This window comes from Chanos chanos, chromosome 3, assembly GCF_902362185.1.
Source record: "Chanos chanos chromosome 3, fChaCha1.1, whole genome shotgun sequence".
NCBI classification, from domain to species: Eukaryota; Metazoa; Chordata; class Actinopteri; order Gonorynchiformes; family Chanidae; genus Chanos; species Chanos chanos.
In genome coordinates, this window is record NC_044497.1 from 37,522,498 (window position 1) to 37,549,752 (window position 27,255).

The window sequence follows — 27,255 nt, forward strand, 5'->3', positions numbered from 1 at the left end:
AGATTTTTTTTTTTATCATCCATAGGGGGATGCAAATAAATGAGGAACTTTTAAGGAAGATATGAACTTTTCTCTTCGCATAAGAACGTTCTCTCACTTGGTCATGTTTCAAATCGGAAACTGAAAAACAGAACAATCATTTTTGCTCTAAATGAAATTATAGCTGCTATTTGCTGTGGATTCACAGAATTATGTCTCAGTGTCTTTAAAAGAGCATCATTTTCTTTTATGCCTTGTCTTAACATGAGTACGCACAATCACACACACACGCATACACGCACACACACATACACCATACCGTACCACACACCATACACATCTCTGCATGTAGCTGCAGCTCCTCACATTGTGTGAAACAGCACAGTCTCTTGCCCTCTGGGATTGTGTGGTTAATGAAACCGGTCAGGTCTAGAAAAGTGTACAGCCGAGAATCTCTTTGATTTTGTGAGTCAGTTCAAACTCTCAAACTCAAACTCTCACTCAAACACGAAGACAGGTGTCAGCTTCTGCAATGTTCAGGATGTAGACATCCAAACAGTCAAACAAGGACAACCTTATGTTGACATAATGCTGTGAAATTCATCTTTATTTCTCAGTATGTTCATCGTAATATTATATGTGTTGATAGTGAGTTGAAGATAGTGTACATGTGTTGATAGTGAGTTGAAGATAGTGTAACACAGCAGAGAATATTGATTGTTTTTGCTCTCATCCAAATAGAGATGCTTTAAGGATCAGTTGTGAGACCTCTGCCCTTTGAAATGTCACATGTAACCATTTAGAACTTCTACTTCCGAAGTCCCCTCTTGGTTCTCTTTGACCTACATACCAGGAAGAAAGCAAGAATGTCAAAAGGTACTCTACAGAGGAATATTATTGTATGTCTCTTCAAAAAGAAGACAATACTAACACAAAGGAAATCAGAACAAAACACGCTCAACAAAACAGGGCTCGACATGTTCATAAGATTCCAAGGTGACTGAAACTTCGAGTGCCCTGGAGTAAAATATCAAATTATCAATCTCCTGACTGAACGATCAAACACATACTTAGGTTAGAAAAATCAAGAGGAAATGATAGAATTTCTTCTTAAGCCAGGATACTGAACTACTCAGAACAAGAGAAATCCTTATTTTCAATGTGTACAGTTTTAAAAACTATGGGGTTTTTTTTTCGGGGGGGGGGGGGGTTGTTTTCTTTTTCTCTTTTTTGATATGTGTTCTACATAACTCCCTTCAGCTGTCTCAGGTTATGACCACAAACTCAGGTTCAATTTGTCACTGCCCACACAATGGAAGTTAACCAGAAAGGCGAAGAAAAAAAAAAAAAAAAACGAGATAAAACAAACCGAAAGGTGACTATAGCCTCCTCCTGCCTGCCTACCCCAGGTCTGCTCCCTGAACTCATAATCATATTTTCACCAAAGCCAATAGAGAACCATACGAGGGCCTCGTTTTGCCTCATGAACCCTATGAAAGCACATTTGTTTCTTTATCTGTTATCCAAACAGCCTTGGGGTAGCGAGGATGATTAAGAGTTGTGTTGAATGAAAAATCGAGTAATGGATTGCATTAAAGGAGCCCAGTGCTCTACCGAATGTTCTGAGAACATTAAAGACTGTGCGTCACCAAAGCCATTAGTTATAACTTTGACTTTAAATTCTAAATTTCTAAGTGACTAAACAGATTGTGCCAGATTCTCAAATCACTGATTTATCTATTTTAGTTACCATTCACTGTTGTACCTGTTCACCGCATTGACAGCTTTATTGCGTGGCTATGTGATCTAAGCCACACAGAGAGAGAAGGTTCTCTTCTAATCATCGGTTATGTTTGACATCAATGTCTCTCAGATGTGCTAGTCATGTTTTGGCAGCCAAGATCTTTAATTAACTGCCACAATCACTGATAGCATTCCAATAATTTAACTCATCTATTGTACAATGTTGTCTCTTGGTGACAGCCCCATTTTGGCATCCTTGCAGTCACATGACACATGTTTAACCATGCTGAAAAATAACAACTCTATAGTTTTTCTCCATACTCATTATATCCAGCCATAGCCGGCGGTGACTTTGCAGGTTGTGTGTTTACAGTCAGTGTTGTGCTGTGCAGTGTCGTTGGCTCGTAACACTGTGCTCTGCCATGACATGGGAATCTCACAGCTATCTAACTTCCATCCTGCTCTGTTACTCATCAGCAGACACCTGTCAGAGTGAGCGTGGGGACCAGGGTTGATGGGAGAGGAGGCACAAGAGGTTCAATACGTGTAAGTCTCTGTGTGTGTGTGTGTGTGTGTGTGTGTGTGTGTGCGCGTGCGTGTGAGTGTGAGGAACTTGTTGAGAGATGGGATGGGATGTTTGGCGTGGAAGAGAATTAGCTGGACTCAACAGCTTTAACTATCAGAAGTGACCAGACCTTGATGAGTGATTTTTAATTTAATTTATGTTATGTCTCAAGTTTTTTGGAATATTATTGTCAACACTACTGATCAGTACTGATCTGCAATATGAATACAGTGTGTCTTTCCATCAAGCCAGGCTGGCTGTTACAGAGCTATTGGGGATTGTACTTTGGCATATACTATATATGTTCATCACAGTGGTTATGACCAAAGTTTGAGTGCACAACGCATTATGTCCATGACTATGCCCATATCCAAAGACATACTGGAGCCAACATACTGTAGTTTTGTTCAAACAATGATGATCATATTTTAAAAATTGGTTCCAAAGGTGGAGACCAACAGAAATGGCCGTTTGGTTACTTTTGTTTTGTCGGATATTTATGTCCTGAAATGATGTCTGGCCCACAGGAGGCCACATGACCCTAATCATTTACAAATAATTACAAGCGCGTGCACACACACACACACACACACACACACACACTCACGTTTTCTGGTGGTCACTGACTCTGTTCCTCAGGACTTTAATCTGTGAGAACAAGTCAAAGTCATACAGAGAGAGGAGGAGGAGGAGAGAGAGACAGAGAGAGAGGAAGAGAGAGAGAGAGTATTCAGTTTAGCATTGAATATAATGAAGTTTAATCCGTTTGTTTACAATAGAGGAATACTTTTTTCATAACACATTGTTTAATCACTGTAAACAATCACCATGCTGGCTCTTGTTGATGTTGAATGAGATAAAAATGTGTGGGTGTCTATGAGGAGAGAAAATCTAAAAGCAAAGGGCTATTGACTCTACTAAGATCTACTGATGACACTTTACTGATTCAGACATTCAAAGAGTCAAACATTGTTTCTCATTTATGGTTCCTAGTTAAAGCAATAAAGAGACAACCCTTCATAAGTTTGAAATCGTAATATATCTCAACAGTTACGCCCTGTGACACACTGGCAGTACTCTACTCTCACAATGAGTCCATTCTCTTACCCTCCAGAAAAGTGACAATATTGTTTTATGATGTTGTGCAAAAACCGTCACATGCACATACGTGTCTGTATCCCTCGTACCTGAATGATTGAAAAAAAAAAAAAAAAAAAAACCTTTTCGTGTCTCACCTCGTATTTTTGCCTGCTGAACTGATACTGCAGCTCAAATTTCTCTGCCTCTAGCTGGTGCATCCAATTCCACATCTCTTTTAGCTTCTCCCTGCAGAGAGATACACACAGAGAGAGAGAGAGAGAGAGAGACACAGAGAGAGAGAGAGAGACACACAGAGAGAGACACACAGAGAGAGAGAGAGACACAGAGAGAGAGAGAGAGAGAGAGAGAGAGAGAATCTATTGCTATTTGTACACAAACAACTCTTAAGACATGCTATGGTGATCCATGCTATGGTGATCCACCAATTGATCTGGGTTGGCCTCCGTCACCTGAGAGCTGATTCACCGATGTTGTCAATGTTTAATGGCTTGCGACGCTCATTGAGAACTTTTTTCTTCTTCTCTCTTTCCGTCTGCTTCTTACCACTCCGTTTCTCTGTCTGCAGGACAACCAATTGTTCAGTTGTTGAGTTCAAACTGCAGGTTTCAAACAGTTTAAAAAATGGAGCAGGATGCGTTTAAGTTGTAATGGGTATCATGATTACAATTCAAGATAACCATAAGCGTGTCTCCACCTGAAAGGCTAATTTTGTTTTTTTCTTTCTTTCTATTTTCCTTTTATTTTGCTATCTCACTTGTGACTGCAATAAAAAGGCTGAATCCCTCAAGGAAATATTACAGGCTGAGATTAGCTTTTTTTCATTCAACTTTTTCACCTCTGAGACTTTCTGATCATTTAAGAGCAATACATGTTTGCATCAATCGGTGCCTCCTGATTTTTTTTTTTTTTTTTTTTTTTGCTGAAGGCAAGTTTTGTGGTTTCCGTTTGTTCCTTTCACATGCTGACAAACTGCAGAATTAAATTTCTAATGACTAACACATGACTTACACGAAAACTAGAATCTGTCAGTACAATGACATTCATTTTGTTGCTTTTCACACATCATTTCAGTTTGGTGAAAATCAGTCCTGAAATACTCTAATCACCATCTGTAGCTGGACGATGCAGAGCTCGAACGAGTTTGAACAACATCACACCATGAGCACATATTACAGAGGCCTGATATATACAGGGCTCAGAGACACCTTTCATCCTAACCCTAACAGTCCATCTCCATTCTTACTATCTGCATGTAACCGCCAAAATGTAAGCTGGTGAGAGTCTTCTTCTTCTTGGCGTCGTCCTCCGCTCTCTTCTTGGCTTCCTCCTCTTCCTTTCGAGCTCTCTCCTCCTGAGCGAGCAGAAACAGAAGCAGCATTATTGTCTGTTCCCTGATGAGGCCATCAGACCCTGCTTCTTTAGTGTTCCAGGGTTGGCAGAGAATGTCGCAGTGTTGCTTTGAGTCGAACCTCTAGGCGTTTCTGACGCTCTTTTTCTCGCTCGCTGCGGATCCTTTGTTGCTCTGCTCGCTCCGAACGACGTTTCTCCTGTACAGTTCAGAACGGAATCACAATGCCAACACAATATACGTTTTCACATGTATGTATGACTCTATCTATCTATCTATCTATCTATCTATCTATCTATCTATCTATCTATCTATCTATCTATCTATCTATCTATCTATCTATCTATCTATTCCTAAAAGTTTGAGATGAATGCGTAGAGATGTAACTCACAATCCTCTCCTTTAGGGTAATCAGTTCTTCCTCCTCTTTCTTGCGGCTCTCAAAGTGAGCTTCAATCAGTGCCTGCAGTTCATTCAGGTCTTTCTCCATACGTTTACGGTGGATATCCTACCACACAGGGGGTGGATGAAGAAGTCAAGACTGTAGAATTAGGCTACCTCATGTGACTGGAGCACCACAGTACACAGTATCAGTAAATTAGCATATCATACATACAGGATGAATAATAAGAGCCAGTTGAAAATGATATCAGATATGCAGAAGCGGATGTGAATTTAGCTTGAAGTGTCCTCACTTAGCATCAGAAAAATGTTTCCGCAAACAGTATGCTGGTGTGTGTCACATGTCAAGACTGCACTTTGTCATACTTACGTCAAAATCAACCTTTTCTCCATCTGGGATCTTTGGAGGCACCAGGTTTGGCAGCATGAAAGGTCTAAGAGAAGACAGAGCTGGGGACTTTTACATATCTTATCATGGTGAAGATGCAGTGTTTACTTTTCAAAGCTAAGCAGCAGCGTACTGCTTTTTTACACCCATTCAGCACATATCACAATGCAATACATTTCATGAATCAATGCATCACTCACTAAAGAATATACTGTGAAGTATTAATATTATTAATGTTAATAAATGTTGTCTCTTATTAATAAACGGGTCACCATTTACCATTGAAGATTCACCACTGTTCGCTAATGAATGTTCTCTCATTCAGTAAAGAACTTACTTGAATTTGGGTTTTGTCTCCCCTAGTGATGAAAAAAGACCAAAAAAAAAGAAACACAATATTAATTAGTGTGACAGAAGTGAGCAACATTCATTCACATACTCACACAGCTACACATACAAACACACACTCACACACAGACACACACACATACACAGACACACACACACTCACTCAGGTACAATGTGTACAAGATTGCTCAATCTGCAGCAGACACGGATTTTGTCAATGGGAAAATCAGCATTCACTCTGAATACTTGTCCTCTGCATACAAACACCAAAAACACAAGCTGAGTCGATTATTTGAAAATGCGATCAGATTTTGCACGATTTTGACACAGAGCCTAATACTGAAATACGTGGAAATGCACTACACTGTTGTGGTCTGAGAATTTCACTGATGCTGACTCACTGCTTCATTTAACTGATGCAATAAATTTCCTAATGTATATTTTCACTGTTGTGACCTATATGTGCCATATTAAACCTATAAAAAAAAAAACTACCTCCGCCATCTTCTGTCTCCTCTCCTCCCTCTGAAAGAAAAAAAGAAAGAGAGAGTGATACAATGTGAATGAACACTGCTACAGCTCTGCAAGAAAGAAGGGCTAAAACCCCAAACTCACTCTATGTATGTGCATGTCTGTTTGTGTGTGTGTGTGGGTGCATGTGTGTGTGGGTATGTGTGAGTGGGTGTGTTTTTTTGACTGTTGTCATGTCTAAGCAACCGTCTAAAGACGTGATATCAGTACTGGAATGAGAGGTATGTCACCAGGTGGGTCGTATTTGGGTTTAACTCTCTCTCTTTCTCTCTCCCTCTCCCTCTCTCAAAGCTCACCTGTCTCCTGATTGGCCTCTTCCTCGCCAGCCTCCTCCTCAGCAGCTGGTTCTTCCTCTTCACCCTGAGCCTCTGCGTATGCAAATCAAAGCTTTGTGGAAGTTTATGGAAATCATTCAGATATAACACTCACACGACCCATGCTCCTCTGCCAACAGTGAAACTGATATTATAAAACAACACAACATGCAAACTCTGAAGAAAACAAAGAAGATGTGCTCGTAAAGTCTCATGGATTATACTCCCTTAGTTTGTGTGATCACTCATCAATGACTCATCGGTTTGTTTGTTTCTTTTAACTGACAGTTACTATGCTCTCTGAAACTCTTTTGATCTTTTGATATGTGCCACTACAAGCCTGATGTCTCTAGAGTTAAAATTATACAAATTAAAACACGGTGCAGAACCGATTTGATGTACATGGTTTAAATCAGTATTCCTTTATTTACTATATATACAAGTGGCTAAAATGAGACAATAATGCCTTTGGGTTTTAGATGTTTTCAGCATTTTGATTTCACTATTTGATCTACTTTTTAAGTTAAACAAAGGAAAACACGGTGATTCTTCCTAACAGCCTTAGATCTCACTGTATTCAACTTTACTTGACAGGACTCTTCTGAGACTGGTTTTAGAACTGGGAACACTTGTCTGTGTCTGTGTGTGCTCTATTATGGGAAAGTATGACTAGGGGTAGATAAAGGAGAAAGGACCATTTTGCCGTGTGTGTGTGTGTGTGTGTGTGTGTGTGTAGATAAAAGCTCTCATCCTCTCTCTCTGGGTCAGAGTGAAATCCACAAGGTTCCACTACACAACAGTTGGCTGAGCAGTGTGGACGGGTGCATATTTGCATGTGTCCTTGTGAATGCATGTGCTTGCATTTGTGTGTACATGAGCGTGTGTGTCTGTGTGTGTGTGCATGCGCATGTGTGTGTGACTATTCTAACTGTTACCTAATTTCTCGATGGCAGAATTTGTCAGCTATGTCTCACTGAAGCATAAATCCAGAATTTGTTATCTCTGTTCGATTGTGAGTTAGTGTTTAAGGATCAGTGACCACATTAAAGTAGTAGCTCATGCTCTCAGACTACCTTCCTCCTCCTGCACCTCCTCCTGCGTCTCCTCCTGTGCCTGTTCCTCTGTGCAAAAGCAAGTACACACGCTATTAGAAAGCGGAGTAAAAGCTAAGATTAGGAGTACCTGCAGTGAGATGGCACTACCTCAGGACAGGGCATGGAATCAGGACATACAATCACCTTCTGGCCCTTTTTCAGCAGGCATAGGAGTGTTCTATAAATTTCTTTGTCACATTGTGTCCTGTTGAGAATTATTACAGAGAATGATGTGCATCACCAAGCCCTTATTAAATACAACTGTAAAGTATTATTATGTATTATTAAAGAATTATAATAACAATATGACTAAGAACCCCCTTTTCACAGTATTGGCACACAGCAAAACAGACAATGACAAGACAACAGCTGCTACCTTTAAAGTGATCATTGGCAATGTGTGTTTATCACCGTGGCTCACTGAATGAATCATGCAGAAAGCAAGTCTTTAAACAACATATACAATAACAGGGCCAAAGCTGAAATTGATTCTAAGAAATCAAAACAACACATTTCAAGGTTCAGCGATTGGTCCTCTCTCTTCTTTTTCAAAGTGACATTCATCAGTTGATTAAGTACCACAAATGACCATGTCAAATACCATTAAAATGCGACAAATATCAAACTGAACTAGCACATTCTACCTTAACACATGTGACGTAGTGTTTGCATGACAATATGTGCTGGCACACATTAAGCACTTAATGTCATTAACAATTCATACTAACATACAAATAGCTGCTAGCAGGAATTCCATAGAGAGGTGTAACTCTTATGGAAATTCAGATTATAAAAGCACAGGAAGGGAGCATAGTGCTCCTAAAGAGGCTCACGGTTTTCTTGAAGGTTTGAAATAGGAAAAAAAAAGTTATTGCTGTGTGAGGGTAATTTTTTTGCAGTTCTAAACATGGTATTCATTTTAGACAACCTGTTTCAGAACCAGATGAGTTTACAGAGTGAATTTCCAATGTGGTGCAGTAATAACTGAATAATTTTCAGTGTAGTGATGATATAGGTATTTAACATTAAAGGTTAAAGGAGAATTTGAATATATATAGAGATCAGCGGACTGATACACCAGCCCCATTAAATTCATATAAGGGAAAACAAATCTGATTAAAACTCCTGGAGAAATATATGTTGACACAGCACAGCAGAGTGAAGCTTGTACCTTCAGGAACTTCCTCTCCTGGTCAAAGCAGATCAAACAAGCACACAGACAGAGAGAGAGAGAGAGACAGCGAGAGAGAGAGAGAATCACTTACATATTACTTGTCCAGTACATCTTTTAGGCTTGGTAACACATAAACACACACACACAAATGCATACAGATCTTCAACAATATCCTTCGTCACTAGTGAATTCTTGCCGTGTTCCTTAGAAGTGGAGTCATTGTCTCTGTAATGATTTGTAATTATCATAGCAACGCTTCACAAAAATTACTGCAAGCTGATCTGAGACTTTAGGGGTGTCAAGATCCAAGCCATGCAACAAAATATGTGATTATAAAAATGTTACAGGCCCTGTACAATTCTCTACATAGCCATAGAGACTAAAGAAACTGTATATACACCTATTAAAATATCAGAATCTCTATATGTATCAGTATCTAAGTAGAAATTAGACAAACTACTTTAACTGTGATACCCTATGTCATAACACTTAATTGAAAAGGGCTCTGAACAGTGTGGTATATATCTAGTTGTTAGAATCTCTGTTTTACAATATGCAACTTCAAAGTCCTCAGAGAATGTCTCTATATTGTAGTATGGACTGAAGAGGTGTATCACAGAGTTCACATATTTCAATCTTCTTTGTGACCATCAAAGATCTACTTTATGTACATTCTGTACATGTGAATAAAAGCTATAGAAAGTGAACTGAACTGTTTCCTGTAAGGTCATATAGCTGTCAAAAGTGTGTGTAGATTATGGCATGTAAATAATTGATACCTGTCACCTCCTAGGATCTTAAATAGTGTCTTTACTGGGGTAATAGCACTGTTACCACAGCCAGTAACCACCTCTTAAACACTATCTGAATGTCACAGAGTTTTCACGAACAATAGCAACATTTTCCATCAGCACACAATAACTAATACTATACACTTCTCCAAAGCTGTGCAACTTTGGTTAAGGAGTCAATGTGATTTTATAGAATAAATGACTTACCCCCCAGCTCCCTGGAACAAACAGAACATAACACACAATATCACTTTCAGCTATACACATACTGTAAATACACAATAAATCTATTTTGCTGTTATGAATAAATACTCTGTTATATTGGCTTTTACAAGATAGATGTAGTATGTATGCTCAAATATTAAAAAAAAAAAAAACTCACTCGTATTCCTCAACTTCCTCGTTGTCTGACATCTTTGCTATGTCCCGAACTTGTACAAAACATACATATTGAATAACATGGACCATTTAATCATAAAGCATGATTTGAAACCATTCTATAGGAGAGATAGAGTGCTCCTACCTGTAAAAATGCAGCAGAGAGAAAGAGAGAGAAACACTCAGACACTGGAGCTGCCAACTGTCTCTAAAGCCCTCTCACTGTATTTTTACCATTTAAATTAAGGTAAGAGAGAGAGAGAGAGAGAGAGAGAAAGAGGGGGGGGGGGCTTTTGGATCTGATTGTGTGTATTTTTAAGCTCAGAGATAGTGAGTTCTGAGTCTCTCAGTCACTCCCTAAAATGGCCAGTGCTGCCATACTCTCAGATAGGGGGATATTTGTGTCCTTACACTATCACACAAACACTCACGAGCACACACACACACACACACACACACATGCACAACATATTTATCACATCACATCTAAATGTCCCCCACCAACACACAAATGCACAAAGTGTGCCCGTTGACACTGAAAGATCACAGGCACTGAAACACTTCTCCACAGACACAGGGGGGAGGTACTCATTCCTCTTTCAGGAAGTGAAAGGGTCAAATTCCACACTTTATAATTCTAATCATGGTGTGTTACACCCAAATTTTTAAATCACTGGTCTATTTTTGTCACGACACATTCAGGCCTACTCCACTGGATGTGAAGGTTTTTGATTTTTTGAAGTAACCACAGAGAAAGCAGTCGTGGCAATCCCGGTGACTCAGAACAAATCTGTCTTTGGAGCAGGAGACTGAAAACATGCAACATTTGATCCATAAATCCATAATCACCCTAAAAGCTGTAGAACTGATGTTACCAGACTTAAATATCTATGCAACAGGCTACTTTTACAGTGACTGATTTCTGCTAGTATACAAGTCTGTTAACACATAGTATTAAATAGTTTCATACAGTTTCAAATACATGAGAAATAATTATTAATAAGATGAAGAACAACGTATTCGCAGTTTAAAAAACATTTTATTTTGACACATATAACTCTTTCTGTGAACAATAATAATTCATTGGCAGGTAGATTGCCTTTGGTAGCAAAGAACTGGAAGCATATTTGTTTAAGCAGCAGAAGAGCTAAGATTTTCTGAGAAAAGATTACAGGAATCTGATCAAATCTGTGTTTAATGAAGCAGTCTCAAAGATAGGCAAAGGACTTATACTATCCCTCATTCTCAATGCATTTTGTAATTGTGTTCACGTTGAAATTACACTGTGGAATTCTGTGCAGTGTGGTGTCTCAGTGTGATAAAATGGCAGCAGGTATAGTGTCACTTTAGAGAAATTTCAATTAATTATTTACGCATTTGTTATTTATTAACTGACTGAATGGAGACAAGGTTTAGAGAATTTGAAAGGGCTTTGAGAGCGTATTTTTCAGTTTATGTTGAGTTGTAACAAGTAAAAGCGGGTTCCGGAGTGTATGGTGTGTATGTGTGTGTCTTTAGTTCACATACTTGCATTTTGTGTGTGACCCTACATCCCTGACCTGCATGATACCTAAAGGTTATTAAATATTACATGAAATTTGGGAAGTGTGGTCATCAAACATTATTTTCCTATTTAAATGATGAAAACTGAGTGAACGAGAATAGATCCAAGGCCTTGACTGCTAATGAAAGTACTTCTCAAAGATATCATCAGAATAAAAAGAGGAATGTTTAGAGACAATCAGTGCTGTTGTCTTTTGAGAGAGTTCTGCCAGTCATCTCACTCTCCACAACATCTAAAGGCTCTGCAAAAAATGGAGACAGGTATTAAACTCCCCACTCCTGCTCAGCGCCTAATGAATGCTTATCTAATTTATGAGTGAATACAAATGAGTGTGTGTGTGAGCATACTTAGGGTCAGGGAGGTCGTCTCATTTGTGTGGAGAATGGGGGTCCTCCTCAGCATTCCCCTTCTCAAACAAACTCCTCTTACTAGAGATATCCACATGTCTCAGGTCCTGAGAGAGGGAGAGAGGGAGAGAGAGAGAGAGAGAGAGAGAGAGAGAGAACACAGGGATAATATTAGCCACACTTCACAGCAGTGGGCACAGCTTGAAAGAAACATTCCTGTATCCTGTTTGCTCTTAAAGAGTTAAAGACAATGTGACAATGTGACTCTGCAGCCCTGTAGTGCTTGACCTGGTTAAATACTGCCATCCAGCTGAAGACACAGGCAGTGTTCAGAGTTTATTTCAGTGTTAGGGCATGGAGTATTTCTGAATGCGCTGTAGCTGCTCTAGCATATGCACTGGTACACATCAGATAACAGCATCAACAATACACCATCAGCAACACAAAACAATAAACATGCTGTGGTATCTCCTCCACAGTAGAGTGGTCTGTTCACTTTTTTAAGAGTTCATAATGTCTTCAGAGAGAGAGGCAATCAGAGAAATAGACAGATAGATAGATAGATAGATAGATAGATAGATAGATAGATAGATAGATAGATAGATAGATAGATAGATAGATAGATAGATAGATAGATAGATAGATAGATAGATAGATAGATAGACAGACAGACAGATGAAGTTCATACTCACAACAGGCATGAGGGAAGATGTTCCAGGCATGCCTTTCTTCTGAACAAAGCGATTAAGCCTTTCAGAGATCCCGGCTGAGAAGCTGTGGTAATCCTGGTCACATTAAAAACAAGACAAGGTAACAAGACAACTTTCCATTTTCAGTTTCGATATCTGTTTACAACCCAGGTCTACAGAATTTTAGAGAGACAGGTAATGACATAAGGCCAAATGTCACAATCCAAGCACTGAAAACTTCAGCTAATGTAATATTTTATTACAGTGGCATTACAGTAGGCAAAGTACTGAGCCCTTAAACAAGTCTAAATAAGTCATGGATTGTAACTGATTTTAAGTGGAATGTGTGCTATGGTACCAGTTTGGGGGAACCTGGGCTCCCCTCAGAGGCTGTCTGTTCTTTCTCAAATATCTCCCTCTTCCTTGACACCTCATCCACCAAGCACAGGGTCCTTTGGAGCGAAGCAGGTGATTTTGCCATCTCCCATTTCTGCAAAGTGACAGAAAGTGGCAAACAGGGAGAGAAAAGAATGAGTTAAAGGCAGTTGAGTTTGTGACTCCATGAAAAACTTGAACGCTACATATGTATTAGCCCAATCTATATGTATTTCTAAAGGTGACTGATTTTTGGAATTGACTAATTAACCTGACTATGTAATGGTGATGACTAATAAACATCAGTATGGGCAGTTATTGATTGATTGAACTGATTATTAGAAGTAAGTGAAAAATAAGTTTTGACCTGTGAGGCCTGGGCCAGTTTCTCCATCTTCTCTTTAATGGAACGGGATGATATTCTCTGTCTGGAGCTGCCACACAATAACAATACAAAACCATAGACATTTACAACACACACACTAATACATTTGGACTCAAACAATCAATGACAAAATGGTCCACATTGATAATAAACACAGTGGTATTGTGAACTAAACATCTACACTCAATAAATGCAAAAAAATAGTTATTAATATACCCGGTTTATACTGATACTATAGCTATTTCTTACAGTCTTTTCATTTATAGTAATACAATAAAAAACACTCATGAAATACAGGATAACCTGAGTTTATACACACAGCAATTTACCATTGTGCATTCATGGGGATTGGCAAAAAATATAGCTCAAGCCAAAGTTTTTATTACTATTTTAACTGAACACAACGCCTCTTCTTAAACTTTTATTTATCCCAAAAGTTATTCTACTGCCTAATAACTATTACTGTGACTTTCTTCATCCACCAGTTTAATCATTTCCACTCTTCATATTGAGTTTGTGTTTCTTTAATTTGGCAGCTTTAAGTTTCACATGAAAAGAGCTATAGGTATAAACAGACCTTGTTATTTTATAGATCACGTTCTTTAATAATTAATGGCTGAGATGGATTTTGATGTATCTGTCCTCCCATATCTGAATAGCAATGTAGGTGAAAATACAGAATGGACTATGGTATAGGAGTAAGATAAACACACTTTCTCTGGAAAGCAGACTGCTGCTCCTCTTCCTGGTTAGAATCCTAAATAAAACGGAAAAGGGATTTAAAAAAAAAAAACAAAAACATAAAGTACGACACAGAATATTTATGAACAAAACGATGCCTAAGAGCATTTACATTATGCAACATATTTGTAGTTAAATAACTTCTGTTTGTTTTACCTTATCAGCCTCAAACTTCTTTGATGTCAGTCGAACACTTGCACTGTTAGAAAGACAAATGTGAGAATATAAACCAAACTGAACGCTCTAGGCTGCTACCATGTTGCAAACAGGGGGAAAAAAAAACAAGTTTCCTAATTGGTTTCTAAATTAAGAAAGTATGTACAATAATTCAGTGGTTGACCTTGCTATAATGTTCATAAACTCATAATATTTATTGGCATCAATACATACAAGAGTGCTTAAATCAAATGAACACCTAACCTGATCCTCACCTGGCTTAGAGACTAGAGTGACCACAGCTCACATTCACGATAACTTCAGTAACCCCCCACCCCCCCCTCAAACCTCCCCAAGCAGAGTGCGAGGCTGAAAATCGAAATCAGTACCTCCTCTGAAAAGGCGCAGTCTCCTCTTCTTTCTTCCTCAGCATCTACAGATCACATCAGACAGTGTGATCCCAACACACCATTACAGTGACAGCAAAATATTCAGTGATTTAATACTACTCCAAAACACAGATCAGCATCAGCTGTAAAACTTTATCTCGTTTACTCACAAGACTTCGTTTCTTCACAACAGATTTTTCATTTTGGTTTAGTGGGGCTGTGGTGTCTGAATTCAAAGATTTCTGGCTGAGTAACAGGTGTATTGTCATATTGTTTAACCTCATTCTGAGGCCAACTGTAATGCTTTCTCTCTATATGTACCTGTACAAATGTGTGTTTAGTTAGGTAAATATTTGGCAAACAGCAGAAAGAGGCATTTTATGGTGATCAGGTGAACAGTATATACTGTGTGCTATAGGTTTATGGTGCCCCAGGTTTTGGACATAAATCAATATTACACTGTTTCCCTGTGAGAGTGTGACACAGGAAAATTAAACACATGTGTATAATGAGATAAGACCAGAACCGGACCAGATTGTTCTACAAACATATAATGAGACATCACCTACTATACATACAGACTATCACCTCTGACTGTCTTTGTATTAGGGAACAGGTCATTTCCTGTTCTGCCCATAGAGGGAGTGTGTTTGGCAAGCCCTGTTTATTCATACATCACATAAACTAAACAAAGCCATTATCCCTGAGGGTCCTCGACACACACTCTATACCAGACAGATTGTGCTTCAGAGTACCATATGCCGTTTGTGGAGGTACAACAAGCTATGCTGAGCATGTGGCTGTGAGTGTGAGGTCTTTACCCTGAAGGACGCTGTTCGAGAGCTCTGGCGCAGGAAAGGTGCTCTCCCTGCTGCCTCCTCCCCACCCACGGAACCGTTCTCAATATTCTGTTCATCCAACACAGGAACAAGGGATCAGAGAGATAGAAGACAAAGAGAAAAGGATGAGATGAAAGATGATAGAATGATGGAAAGTATGAGAAGAAATATTTCCAGAATGTTCACTCACTACCACCGCTTACACTGTCTCGTGAGCATTTGGATTTGCTTAAAACAATAAGAAGACAGCAACAAAAGTGAAAGTACTAAAAGGTGTAAGCAGAAAAGGTATAGGTAGAAATGTTGTAGCATAAACATATTGCGCACTGGAACTGAGAAAAATGCAGGCCTCTGACATATTAATAAACCAATGTTTTACATCAAGAGAAACACAAGGGGGTGCTGTGATATTATACTTGACTAAATGGAAGCACAAATAGGAGCAGGAGAGTATGTTTACATACAGCCCAGAATACACACACAATAAGCCACACCTCTTATAAGGGCCATTGTGGACACAAAGTCCTCTTAGCACGCACAGCAGTTCACGCACACACACACACACGCACACACACACGCACACACACAGAGCATCAAAAAGAGTGTCAGAACAAGGAGCAGGATATCAAGTAGCAATGCAGTAGAACTGCTTCAGTGTAAATATGGGAGGGGTGTGTGTGTGTGTGTGTGTGTGTGTGTCTTTTTCTTTATGAATGAGATCCTGTGAGACCCCTATGGGAATATATTCTGTGCTGCAGTAGTGTTGAGGTAATGCAGTCATTATTTCCCTGGTTGTCTGACCTGAGACTCTCCGTTTTGGGTGGGGCTCTGGACACGCTTGAAGGATCTCTGTGGGGGATCATAGGCTGAGTCGTGAAAGACCGGAGACCTGGGACTCAGGGGTGATGTCAGTCTGCTGTGTGCTGTGGGTGACGTCGGGCTCTTATCAAACGACATGGAGACAGAGCTGTTCAGTAAACGACAAGAGCAAGAGTAGAGAGATTAGTTCGAGAAACTGCTGGACTTTGGACAAAGATGTGACTAGTGATTACTACCATTAAGAAACTCTGTTCAAGTGATCTCTGGTGATATGCTAATGAGAGTGCAAAGAGAGTGAAGTCTGAGAAGGCCTGACGATTTTTTAAAGGAATATTTTGTTCTACAAACACACTGTCTCATAATGTTTAGTCATATTGATTGCTCCTAGAACTGCAGCACTACAGTATGCTGTATGACTCATGACATTCCTCTCTGTGATATCTGTGCATGTACATATTGACAAAGCACTAAATAATTTACAACATGGGTAATTATGGGTAATGTAGTTCTAGAGGAAAGGGAACGCTGATAGATGTGTGTATGAACTGAGAAGATTAAATGGTGCTGAATTTACCTCACAAACTTTCGGCGTGCTTGTGAGGATGAAGAAGAAACTGATTCTCTGTCCGATTCTGTACTGCTACTCTCCTTCTGCAAGAAAGAGATCAGAGAAACAGACATGACCTACACTATTCCACATACTACTGACACCAGCCAGACAGGCAACATAACCTACAGTATCCTGTATGCTACTGACACCAGACAGACAGACAACATGACCTACAGTATCCTGTATGCTACTGACACCAGACAGACAGACAGCATGACCAACAGTATCCTGTATGCTACTGACACCAGACAGACAGACAACATAACCTACAGTATCCTGTATGCTACTGACACCAGACAGACAGACAACATAACCTACAGTGTCCTGTGTGCTGCTCACACCAGACAGACAGACAACATGACCTACAGTATCCTATGTGCTACTGACACCAGACAGACAGACAACATGAACAACAGTATCTTGTGTGATACTGACACCAGACAGACAAACAACATAACCAACAGTGTTCTGTGTGCTGCTCACACCAGACAGACAGACAACATGAACAACAGTGTCCTGTGTGATACTGACACCAGACAGGCAGCATAGCCAATGCAGTCTTACACTCCTCAGGCAAACAAATAGAGAACTTGACTAAAATTGTCCTACACATTGATGACATCAGACAGACAGTTGATTAACAGGGACCTAAATGTTCCTGAGGGACTCCCTAATGCATTTTATTCATTAACAGTTATATGTGCAGTGCTCATTAACAATGTGTGTCATGAGCATGTGTGAATATGCAGGGTGTGGAGATCTATGTATGATATGTATGTGTATGTGCACACAGGTGTGTGTGTATAGGCATGTGTGGGAGAGAAAGTATACATGAGCAGACCCTGTATGTTTATATTTGTGTGTGTGTGTGTGAATGCTCTCTGTTAGTCATGTAGATCATTAATGCAACACACTCCGCAGGTGGTCACAGGGAGCTGGGGAGTCCACACTGGCCTCTGAGCTCTGGTGGTCACATGATCACATTATTACACAAACAGCCTCTGGCTGAGACTGTGTAGACGCTGTGAGAGATTTTATGAGGACTGATACACATTAAAATGTCCACATGTGCTTGTTCTTCTACTCATTCATTCATTATTCTGTGACCAAGGGAGTAAAAACACCTACATGACAATGTCAAAGCAACTAATCTATTTTTTTTCTGTCATCATCTGATCCAAGGCCTATGGTGAGGATCCTCAGTCTAGAACTCCTAATTCTGATCTTCTCAAGGAGTCCAGGATTTCTGTCTTTTGTTCTCTAAGATCTCTCAAACTCACTCTCAAACCACATCTTATCCAGCATCTTAAACTCATTCAGGATCAAACCTCAATATCTACAATCTATTGTCTGCTTCATGAGTGGCTGTGTGTTATGTACTTTTCTGTTTGTCTGTGTCCTGTCAGTGCCACCAAATGAATGGAGTTAGCCAATATGCTGCAACATGCTCTTTCAGCAGAAGTACTCATATCTTCTTTTTTTGAATACTACTCCATGAAACAGAACATTCATGTAAGTCACTGAAGTCAGAGGTGCAAGAAGTGAAATTTGAGAGCTAAAATATGACTTTTCTACATGTCTACGACTGAGTTTCAGATTTGAGGAAGTTTCATTGTACTGCATAAATCAAAGCGGACTTCTGTAATTAGTTGTTTGCTGTATAAATACATACGTTTACTGGAGCTAGCGGAATTAGGGTGTGAGTGAAATCTGTATACAAGTTTTATTGATAGTTGGTGATGACGATAAATAATCCTTCGCAATATCTTACCTGACTCTCTCCCTCTGACGCTGCCACTGGCTCCTCCTTCTGTTTTGGCACCTCCTTCTGTTTTAGCTCTCCCTTCTGTTTGGGCTCCTCCTTCGGTTTGGGCTCCGCCACCTGCTTTGTTTCCTTCCTCTGTTGTTGTCCCTTTTCTAGGTTACCCAGTCGCTCTACCCGTGGTTCAGCAGACCTGTTTCCCACTCCCCCCTCTAACTCTTCCTCCGCCTCCTTCTGTCTCCTAAGTGTCTCCACATGTCTCATCCTCCTTCTCTCATCACGAACTCGCAACATCTCCACAAAATCCATCTGCAGCTGGGCCAGACCCCCACCCTCGCTCTCTTCCTGATTGCTGCCCATCACAAAGAAAGAAAGAAGGAGAAAGAGAGAGAAAGAGAATATATTTATACAAACACAAACACGTGCATAAATGAAAGCTTCACCGTGGTCTATGGTCTGTACATTATTTAAAGTGTCAGTAAAAAGTCATTTTGGTAAATCATGAAGCAGGAGGACTTGAATACAATCAGCATAGGTGTTTTTTTTATTAATATATCAACTCAACATTTGCCTTTATGGTACTCACTTATTTCACAGAAACAAATGATCTTATTGATTTTTACAGACTGGCTGATTTCTTTAAGCAAACACTTTGCCCTGACCTCCATAACCATCAAAGCATTTGCATGTATATCTATCTGCTGTCTCTCAGTGAATTGGGCTCTATAATGATGACCTTCCTTGGAAGGGTGGTGAAACTCAACCAACACAGACCACAGTAAGAAACAGCTGAAGAGTGGTGCTGTGTTGGAACTCTGCATTTGTTCAGTAATCTGTGTCAGGATTTTCCTATATTATTACTTCACTGGTCTGTCTGGCAAATATACTGAATGTAAAGGTGAACACACACACACACACACACACACACAGTAGTTTGACTGCTTTCTCTTTTGCAGTCTGCAGTCTCTTTTGCACTCTCCTGACATTCACCTGAGAACCCTTTGGCCAACTTTTTTTTTTTTTTTTACTTCGCTAACACTTACAGAATAGTGTTTGAGTCTTGTCTATTGACTTAGTGGATTTGCTTCAGGCATCTGTGCCTCAAGTGTGTGTCTTAATTAAGTCTGATTCAGCTGTGTGTGCGACAGATACGCGTGGTTTAGATGTGTACTAACCTGCTCTCCTGTGACTCATTGACTCGTCCTAGAGCATTACGCGATTGGTCATCTGGCTCCATGGAGGTGCTAGGTTCTCTCGTCTTCCTCCTTTTCTCTCTTTCAAATTCCTCCTCATCCTCAGTGGACCACATCCGTGCCAGCCTTTGGAAAACATGCACACAGACAGAAGGAAATTAAACTGCAGAGTCCTTGATTTCCCTCTTAGAGTAAACTGTTTGTTGCCATGAGGGAAAGTGATCTCATCCATGGGCATTACTCTACAGTATAATGTTCCTCTTTAGTTCATACCAAGTACCCTCTAGACAAATAGAAACTGAGCCTCATAAGATTTCAAACTAAGCAATGTAGTGCCCACAACCTGTGGTCTGTCACCTGACTATGAGTGGCCTAACACTGCATGGAATACTGCAAAAGATACCAAACAAGACATGAGTACTATTACACCTGTCAAACAAGATGTACTGTCTAGAACATGATGATTTCACTTCAGAAAACTAGCTGAGGCAACCTTGGGGGGAGGTACTTGATCTCACAATGGCGATGCGCTGCATTACCCAGTAAACCAAACTGAAGTGGGTTTTCTACAGGCTTGAGACTTATATCTGAACTAAGACCAACACACACTGAGTATCATCAGATTATGGAAACAGAAACACAAGCTGTCAAAAAGACGACTAGACTGATGTTTCAGACACAGGGTAGTCACTGACAAAGTCTTTCCTGACGTTTGGTAGTAGAAAGCCTTAGGAGTATCAATATATCAGCTTTTTTGTTGTTTCAACGCATGAAGAAGACATGTAGCTAGCCACAAAAACTTATTTATGGAAGAAACACCGTTAATTGCACCACCAAGATCTGCAAGCAATTTTTAAATTGTTGCCTTTTTAAAACTACAGGTCAAATCTACATTTGTGTGGACGTTCATGCAGTCTACCTTTTCAATTAACTAAACCCGCAGATTTGTAGCAGCAGACGCTCAACTGTCAGCCTGCAGTTTACTGTATCCAATACAGTGCAACATCACAGTCTTAAAGAGAACTGTCTTCATTGGAAACGAACTAAATAAGATTCACCAGAGACTTCAATGCATTCTAACAGACACAGAGGAATACTTTTTTCAAAGTCGAAACGAATTAATAAAGCCGATGAAGCACAAGACAGAACAAATGTGACAAGTTTTGAGGAAAAAATCTCATGCAAGTAAGCATTAAAAACAGTCCGAAGTACAGGATTTCACACTGGCCCATCGCTTTTACTAACCCATCGCTTTCAATTTCAATGTTCCACGTCTTTAAATATATATATCTGGTATCACACGTTACAAGGTTATTATCGAAAGCTTGTTCCTCTAGTCTCTGTTTTCAGCAGGAAACGTCGAATCAAATATCAAGAGTTCTGTTGTAGTGCCTTCTCTAAAATGACTTAACGTTCAGAACTGTCCTTAGGAGCCCGGGCACAGGTGTAATATTTTATAAGCACTCTGCACTCCATGACGTACTTCTGTCCTTTACCCTGCGAATCTGTGGATTTCCTTGTGTGTGGAAAAAGAGTGGTAAATTCTTACAGCTTAAGCACACAACTGACTTACGAGGATAAAGCTGACCAGTTCTTCCGACTAATAGACATGCTTCTTTTTAATCCAAGAAATTGCGAATATTTTGCAGAGAACACGCGCACTCCGGGAGGGCTCGGACGTCCTCTGCGTTCTCTGTGTTCCTACACCTTCAGCATGAAATTATCCACCTTTACCCCCCTCCCACTCAAATACACACCTTGGCAGAGAAATCACATGACCTAGAGGCAGAGGTCTATGGCTGTCATTCAGGTAACTGGCACATAATATTTCGGAGGACATGTTCTGTTTCATATAACGCACTGGCAATTGAGATCAAACCTTCAAAACCTTAGTAGCGTTTTGAGTTATGAAATCCATTTGCTCAAAATAAAACAGAGCTATTATTCAGAAATATAAGTCATCAACCATAAGAATAAGGTCACAGGAACTATCTCCTGTTGCTTACTGTAATTATAACAGTAATTATATGTTATGCATGAATGCTTTTGATGAATATTGATTCAGCTTTGTGTATTGTATGTTTTGGAAGTTCAACAGTTTGATGGTGTGAAATATGACCCTGTTGTCCCCAGCTGTACAATAATAAGATTGTGTTATTCATTACAAAATGGTTGTAATCCTACATCATGACAAATCTTTTTTTTTTGTTGCTGTTGTTGTATTTGTTCAGTCTTTTAATAGGAGAGGGCTCAAAGTTCTGCAGTCATTTAGTTTTGATAAAAACTAAGTAACAGGGCTTGCAAGATGGCAGCTTTGTAGATACTCATTCACACCCTTCCTGACAGCTCAAGTCTAGCCTCCAGTCTAATAAATGTACCTGTCAAATTATGAAAACAACAGACTTCTCTTCCTGTACCTCTCAAACAACATTCACAATGTGATCAGTTATGAATTGTCGACAGCAGCCAACATAGCAAAGAAGAGCTTTTCTATTTATATTATAGACAATAGCATTGGTCTAGAGTTCAGTAGAAATCTATTTGACTCCTCCTGTTTGCTTTACTGAATACAGACACACCTTATTATTATGGAGCTGTAATTGTACTTTGACCGGGATCATGTGTTGCTGGTTTAAGATGTGTAAGAAGTAGAGGTCTTCAGGGAGAGAAAAATAAAAACAGTTGTCATTTCTGACAGGTTTGTCTGAGGTGAGAACTCTTCAAGGTTTTGTTCTCATGTCAATGAGGACTGCCCAGTGACTGAGGACCTCTGCAACTCTTTCAGGTGGCAAGTTTGATATAGTTACCCAGTGTGCTGTATAACACACACAGACGCACACCCTTGCTCACTCACACACACACACACAGACACACACACACACACACATACATACACACACAAACACACTCACACACACATACATACATAGACCACACGTATACACATACACAAATATACAGTCAGTTGTCTTCCATACAGAAATGCCCAAATGGCTTTTGAAGTTGACAAGTGCTAATTTAAGTGTCTCTAATGACAATGAGCTTACAAAATAACTTCATGCAAGTGTAACACATATTGGTAAACTGCATTTCAATGTGCTATAGAGGACAAAGGCGTGATAACACACTTATTTACTTTGAATATATAGCACAAAGAGGAGCCAGTTCATCTACTATTATTTGATCAGTTACCTGATGAACCAGGATGTAATCCTAAATGAGAGAAACATTATTTTGTCCAACATAGACTATCAATGTCTGATGTTATTTGTTTAGTGTGTGTATTGTGGTGATTAAGTTACATATCATCCTTTCAGCCGTTGGGACCATATACACAGTTCTGTACTGGTGCAAGGCTAACTTTGCTAACTCAGCCTGAATTTGCATTGGCCCTGATCACTGTGCCCAGTACAGACACAGCCCACATACAGATAGCACACAGTCACAAATGACTGTTTGGAAGGGCAGGTTCTGCTTACTGCCGTGTGAAGAACTGTTTGCCTTATCATGGACTTCCATCATTGGCCAATAGCTGCCATTCAATGTGAATTTAGCAGATCATTTGCATTGAGAGAGATAAGGCAAAGCAAACCAGCTCCAAGTACAGCTGGAGCGGTTTGCTGTAATGGCATGCAAAACAGTGACGTTCACCTTCTGAGGAGAGACTATTGCTGGTTGAAATTATAACCTGCACGATAATAGGCTTTAAATGAACAGTTATGTTTGCCTTCCCTTACAAAAAAAAAGTTTATTCAAGTGTGCTATTAATGTACTTCTTTTAAACTAATACTAAGTTAGTATACTTTCAGTTAACTTTATTAGGTACTTATCAGAGATATACCAAACAACCTTATACTTAAGTATACTTGGCTTATACTGACAAGTATACAGAAAAGCCTAAGTATGTTTGGCCTATGTTTGTGCCTAATCTTTTGATCAAGATATACTTAAGAAAAGTATAACTGAGTATTCTTGCCTTATACATAAAGTTTAAGTATACTTGGCTTGTAGTTGTGCATACTCTTTTGATAGAGTAGCCTATTAAATACTTATTTCACACATATTGGCTTCTTTGAGATAGTACTCCAGCATATCTTTTACATACAAATCTGCAGGTTTATCTCATAAACTTACAAACTTTAAGTTTATAGTAACAAATCAGCTTTGGGGTGGAATAGCTTGGAGTAAATAGTACATGGGTGGAACTAACCCTGATCTTTTATGTACACAGTGTTATTAACCCACACAGAAACAGATAAACATTTGGCTGATTTTATTGACAGTGCTTCCAAGGTGTGAGAGTATTGTAGCAGACTTGATTCATTATGGCCGATATTATAAGCCATTACTTTATGTATCAATTGTTTCAACAACAACACATTTCATTGTTGTCATATTTGGCCAGGTAGCACTGACGTTTCCAGTCTTCCTAACCTCATGTATGAAAGTGCCCTGAACATTCATTTGTGAATCTTTACATAAAGGCCTGCTAAATTTAGCAAGCACCTCACCTAAAACACACCAATGTTTGGTACATGCACAATATGCAGGGCTTCGATGTGCACACTTTTGTTTAAAAATGACTTAGTCATTAATCAAACTTAATGTACCATCTTTCAAGTATACAGAATTGTTGTATCTTATCTTTAGTCGGTCATATTTTTGACTATGATATAGAACTACATCAACCAAAAAACGGTCGTAAGACTAGAGGCAGTTACTTAGATTTCCACATAACTTGGCAATGGCAAGCCGATATGAAGTTTTTATATTTTCTTGCAAAGGGGAATGCCCCAAACCCTTGACACTTTCATTTAGTATTTCACATTTTTCTGTTCTTCGCTTATTAAAATAAAGTTCCTCAACAAATGATGACTGAACCTTTGTGCTTGTGATACTATGTGTGGCCTTTTCTTGCAATTCTCTCCACAACAGAAATTTTCTAGCTATTTGTGAAGGGACATACTGGTTTCCATGAAAATACTTCAATAGAGTGCCTGTATTGGATTCAAATACAAAGGTTGACGTAGGCCATAATGGCTTGTGTTTCACACTTTGTGTGATGTGTGTGAGCAAGTGTATGTTGAAAGTCATGTGGTGTTTTCTGTGCGGTCTTTGAAATTCGATGACAAATTTTTTATTCATAAAGAAAACAAATATGTTCTTAATCCTGAATATGTTTTGTGAATTTTTATATGTGCAGGCCACGGGTAGTGTTCATACTAGTTAACTTCAAGTCTTCTTAAAGTACAGTTAAAGTATTGGGGGTAGGGCGGAGCATCTTAGCTTGCACTGGGGTGCCAAATTGTAAATTAGACTCAGTTCGTTGTTGTTGGTTTATGTTTCCCTTTTGTATTGTGATGTCCAGTTTGTGTGACAATTTGTATACCGTCACTGTGCTCGTCTTTGGGAATGATGTATTCCCTTCCTGTTATTACAGGCAGCAAAAGGTTTATCACTCTTGAATTATTTGCTATTGTGAAGATATAGCTGTTGCTAAGTCAAGTGAAATCATGGTGTTACTCTGTAACTACATCGTCTCCTCCCGCACCGACTCCAGCCATTCAGCGATCGGCGTCGCCGGTTTACTAATCATCGGCCTGTCCCTTCATCAGTCACGCCTGTGTTCACTTCGCTTTCCCTGATTCCCCCCTCTTTATAAACCTCACTGTTTCCCAATGTCGTCACGACACCTACACTTGACCGTGTGTATTCTGAGCGCTCTGTAGTTATCTAAGTATAATTCGTGGTCTTGTTTCAAGTGTTATACTGAGTTTTAGTTCTGATTTACATTCCAGTTTAAGTTTGCCGTTTGCTTTTCTGTTTGTTTTCTACTTAGTTTTGGAAAGTGTTGGAATCTGTGTTTCAGTTTTGTATTCGCCTGGTTCTGATTAAAAATACAATCTCTGCACTTGCATCCGGTTTTCTGGTGACTTCGTGACACACTCTGATCAAAGCAAAACTTTCAGCATACCACAAACACAGTTAAAGATGTAATTCAAATTTAACATGTACCACCTACATAGAAGCCAAATAGTATACTTGAAAGTGCAAAATTATTATGTAGTAGTAAACTGTAAATATGATGTAAAGTTCACTCGAAGAAAACTTACAAGTATACTTGTAGTATGAAATCTATTCAACTAGTAGTTTACGTAGTGTACTTAAAGGTATACTTTAATAAACTAAAAAGTGGGATATGAATATATAACTAGTAAAATAAAAGTACACCTGTAAGTTCACTTTTAGTATAGCTCACAGTATAGTTCCAGTACAAAATAAGGCTTAGATGTAAACTAGTTGTGTATTCAAAGTTTACTACTCTTTAACCTAAAGGGTACTTAAAGTATACTTTTAAAAACTAAAAAGCAGGCCAGTTTAGTCCCAAGAAGTATTGAAATAATATACTTACAAGCACAATACTTGTACATTGATATTAGGATAAGTACTACACAGAGTATACTTGGGAAGTATACTTGAACCTTACTTAAGTTTACTTAATAAAATTAACTTTAAGTATACTTTTTTTGGTAAGGGTTTTTTGAGTTTGGATGCAAACTTTCACTGGGGGCTGTAGTTTCAACTGTTTAAAGCTTAGAGGCAATTATCTTAGTATATCTTAAAAATGATCAGTTAACAGGACAAGTTAAATCAGGAAATTTGAGATGCCTTTGTATCAGTGTCCAAGTGGGTCACTATGCTGTATCAATACAAAGAAGAAAGAAGAGTTTCAATAATATTCAACACAAGTTTAATTGAGTCACACAGTACACTTAATGACATAATTTTAACAAAAATACATCGTCATTGCTGAATACATACACACTCATCAAGCCATATTCCTTTCTTCTTGCATACAAACTGTTTTTATTTAAGAAAACCCACAATAATATCAAAATAAAGAGATAATTTCCCTTGACTTTCTAGTGCATTAAGATTTTCTCTCCACTAGTTCTACCTAATAATTTTTTTCCATGCCCCTTTCAACCAACAGAGATTATTATTTTTGGTGTATATGTGGACAGAGTTCAGGTGTGTATAGTGAGCTTACCTGTGAAAGAACTAATGCAAGCATAGAACTCGGTTGAAACATTTTTTGTCATTAATTTTCAAATTATAATGAGTTGTACATTACGTTACTATGAACTGGTCTCAAGGATTTTTTTTTAATCTTTACATTTTCCCAGCCCTTGCTGATGGTGCTAGCTGGTTTACATGGGGTGTGTGGTC

At 39.1% G+C, this 27,255-nt stretch overlaps 2 protein-coding genes across 2 annotated transcripts; both read right to left on the reverse strand.

Annotated features, from left to right (window-relative positions):
• Positions 1–639: 639 nt before the first annotated feature.
• LOC115807951 (troponin T, cardiac muscle isoforms) lies at positions 640–10,192 on the reverse strand. The gene is given in 12 exon segments (XM_075353556.1): positions 640–821; positions 2,895–2,935; positions 3,523–3,613; positions 3,838–3,947; positions 4,632–4,739; positions 4,858–4,935; positions 5,128–5,244; positions 5,509–5,572; positions 5,864–5,885; positions 6,370–6,399; positions 6,702–6,765; positions 10,157–10,192. Coding segments are annotated over 12 exon segments (795 nt in total). The 3' UTR covers positions 640–787.
• Positions 10,193–11,220: 1,028 nt separating this feature from the next.
• lad1 (ladinin) lies at positions 11,221–21,650 on the reverse strand. Its single transcript, XM_030769848.1, has 14 exons — positions 21,599–21,650; positions 20,008–20,151; positions 18,842–19,184; positions 17,035–17,111; positions 16,443–16,608; positions 15,624–15,710; positions 14,803–14,846; positions 14,414–14,456; positions 14,230–14,273; positions 13,499–13,565; positions 13,115–13,246; positions 12,760–12,852; positions 12,068–12,174; positions 11,221–11,961 (listed from the first exon to the last, which is right to left on the reverse strand). The coding sequence occupies exons 1-13, from the start codon at positions 21,634–21,636 to the stop codon at positions 12,088–12,090; spliced, it is 1,365 nt and encodes a 454-aa protein (XP_030625708.1). The 5' UTR covers positions 21,637–21,650; the 3' UTR covers positions 11,221–11,961; positions 12,068–12,087.
• Between the last annotated feature and the right edge of the window lie 5,605 nt (positions 21,651–27,255).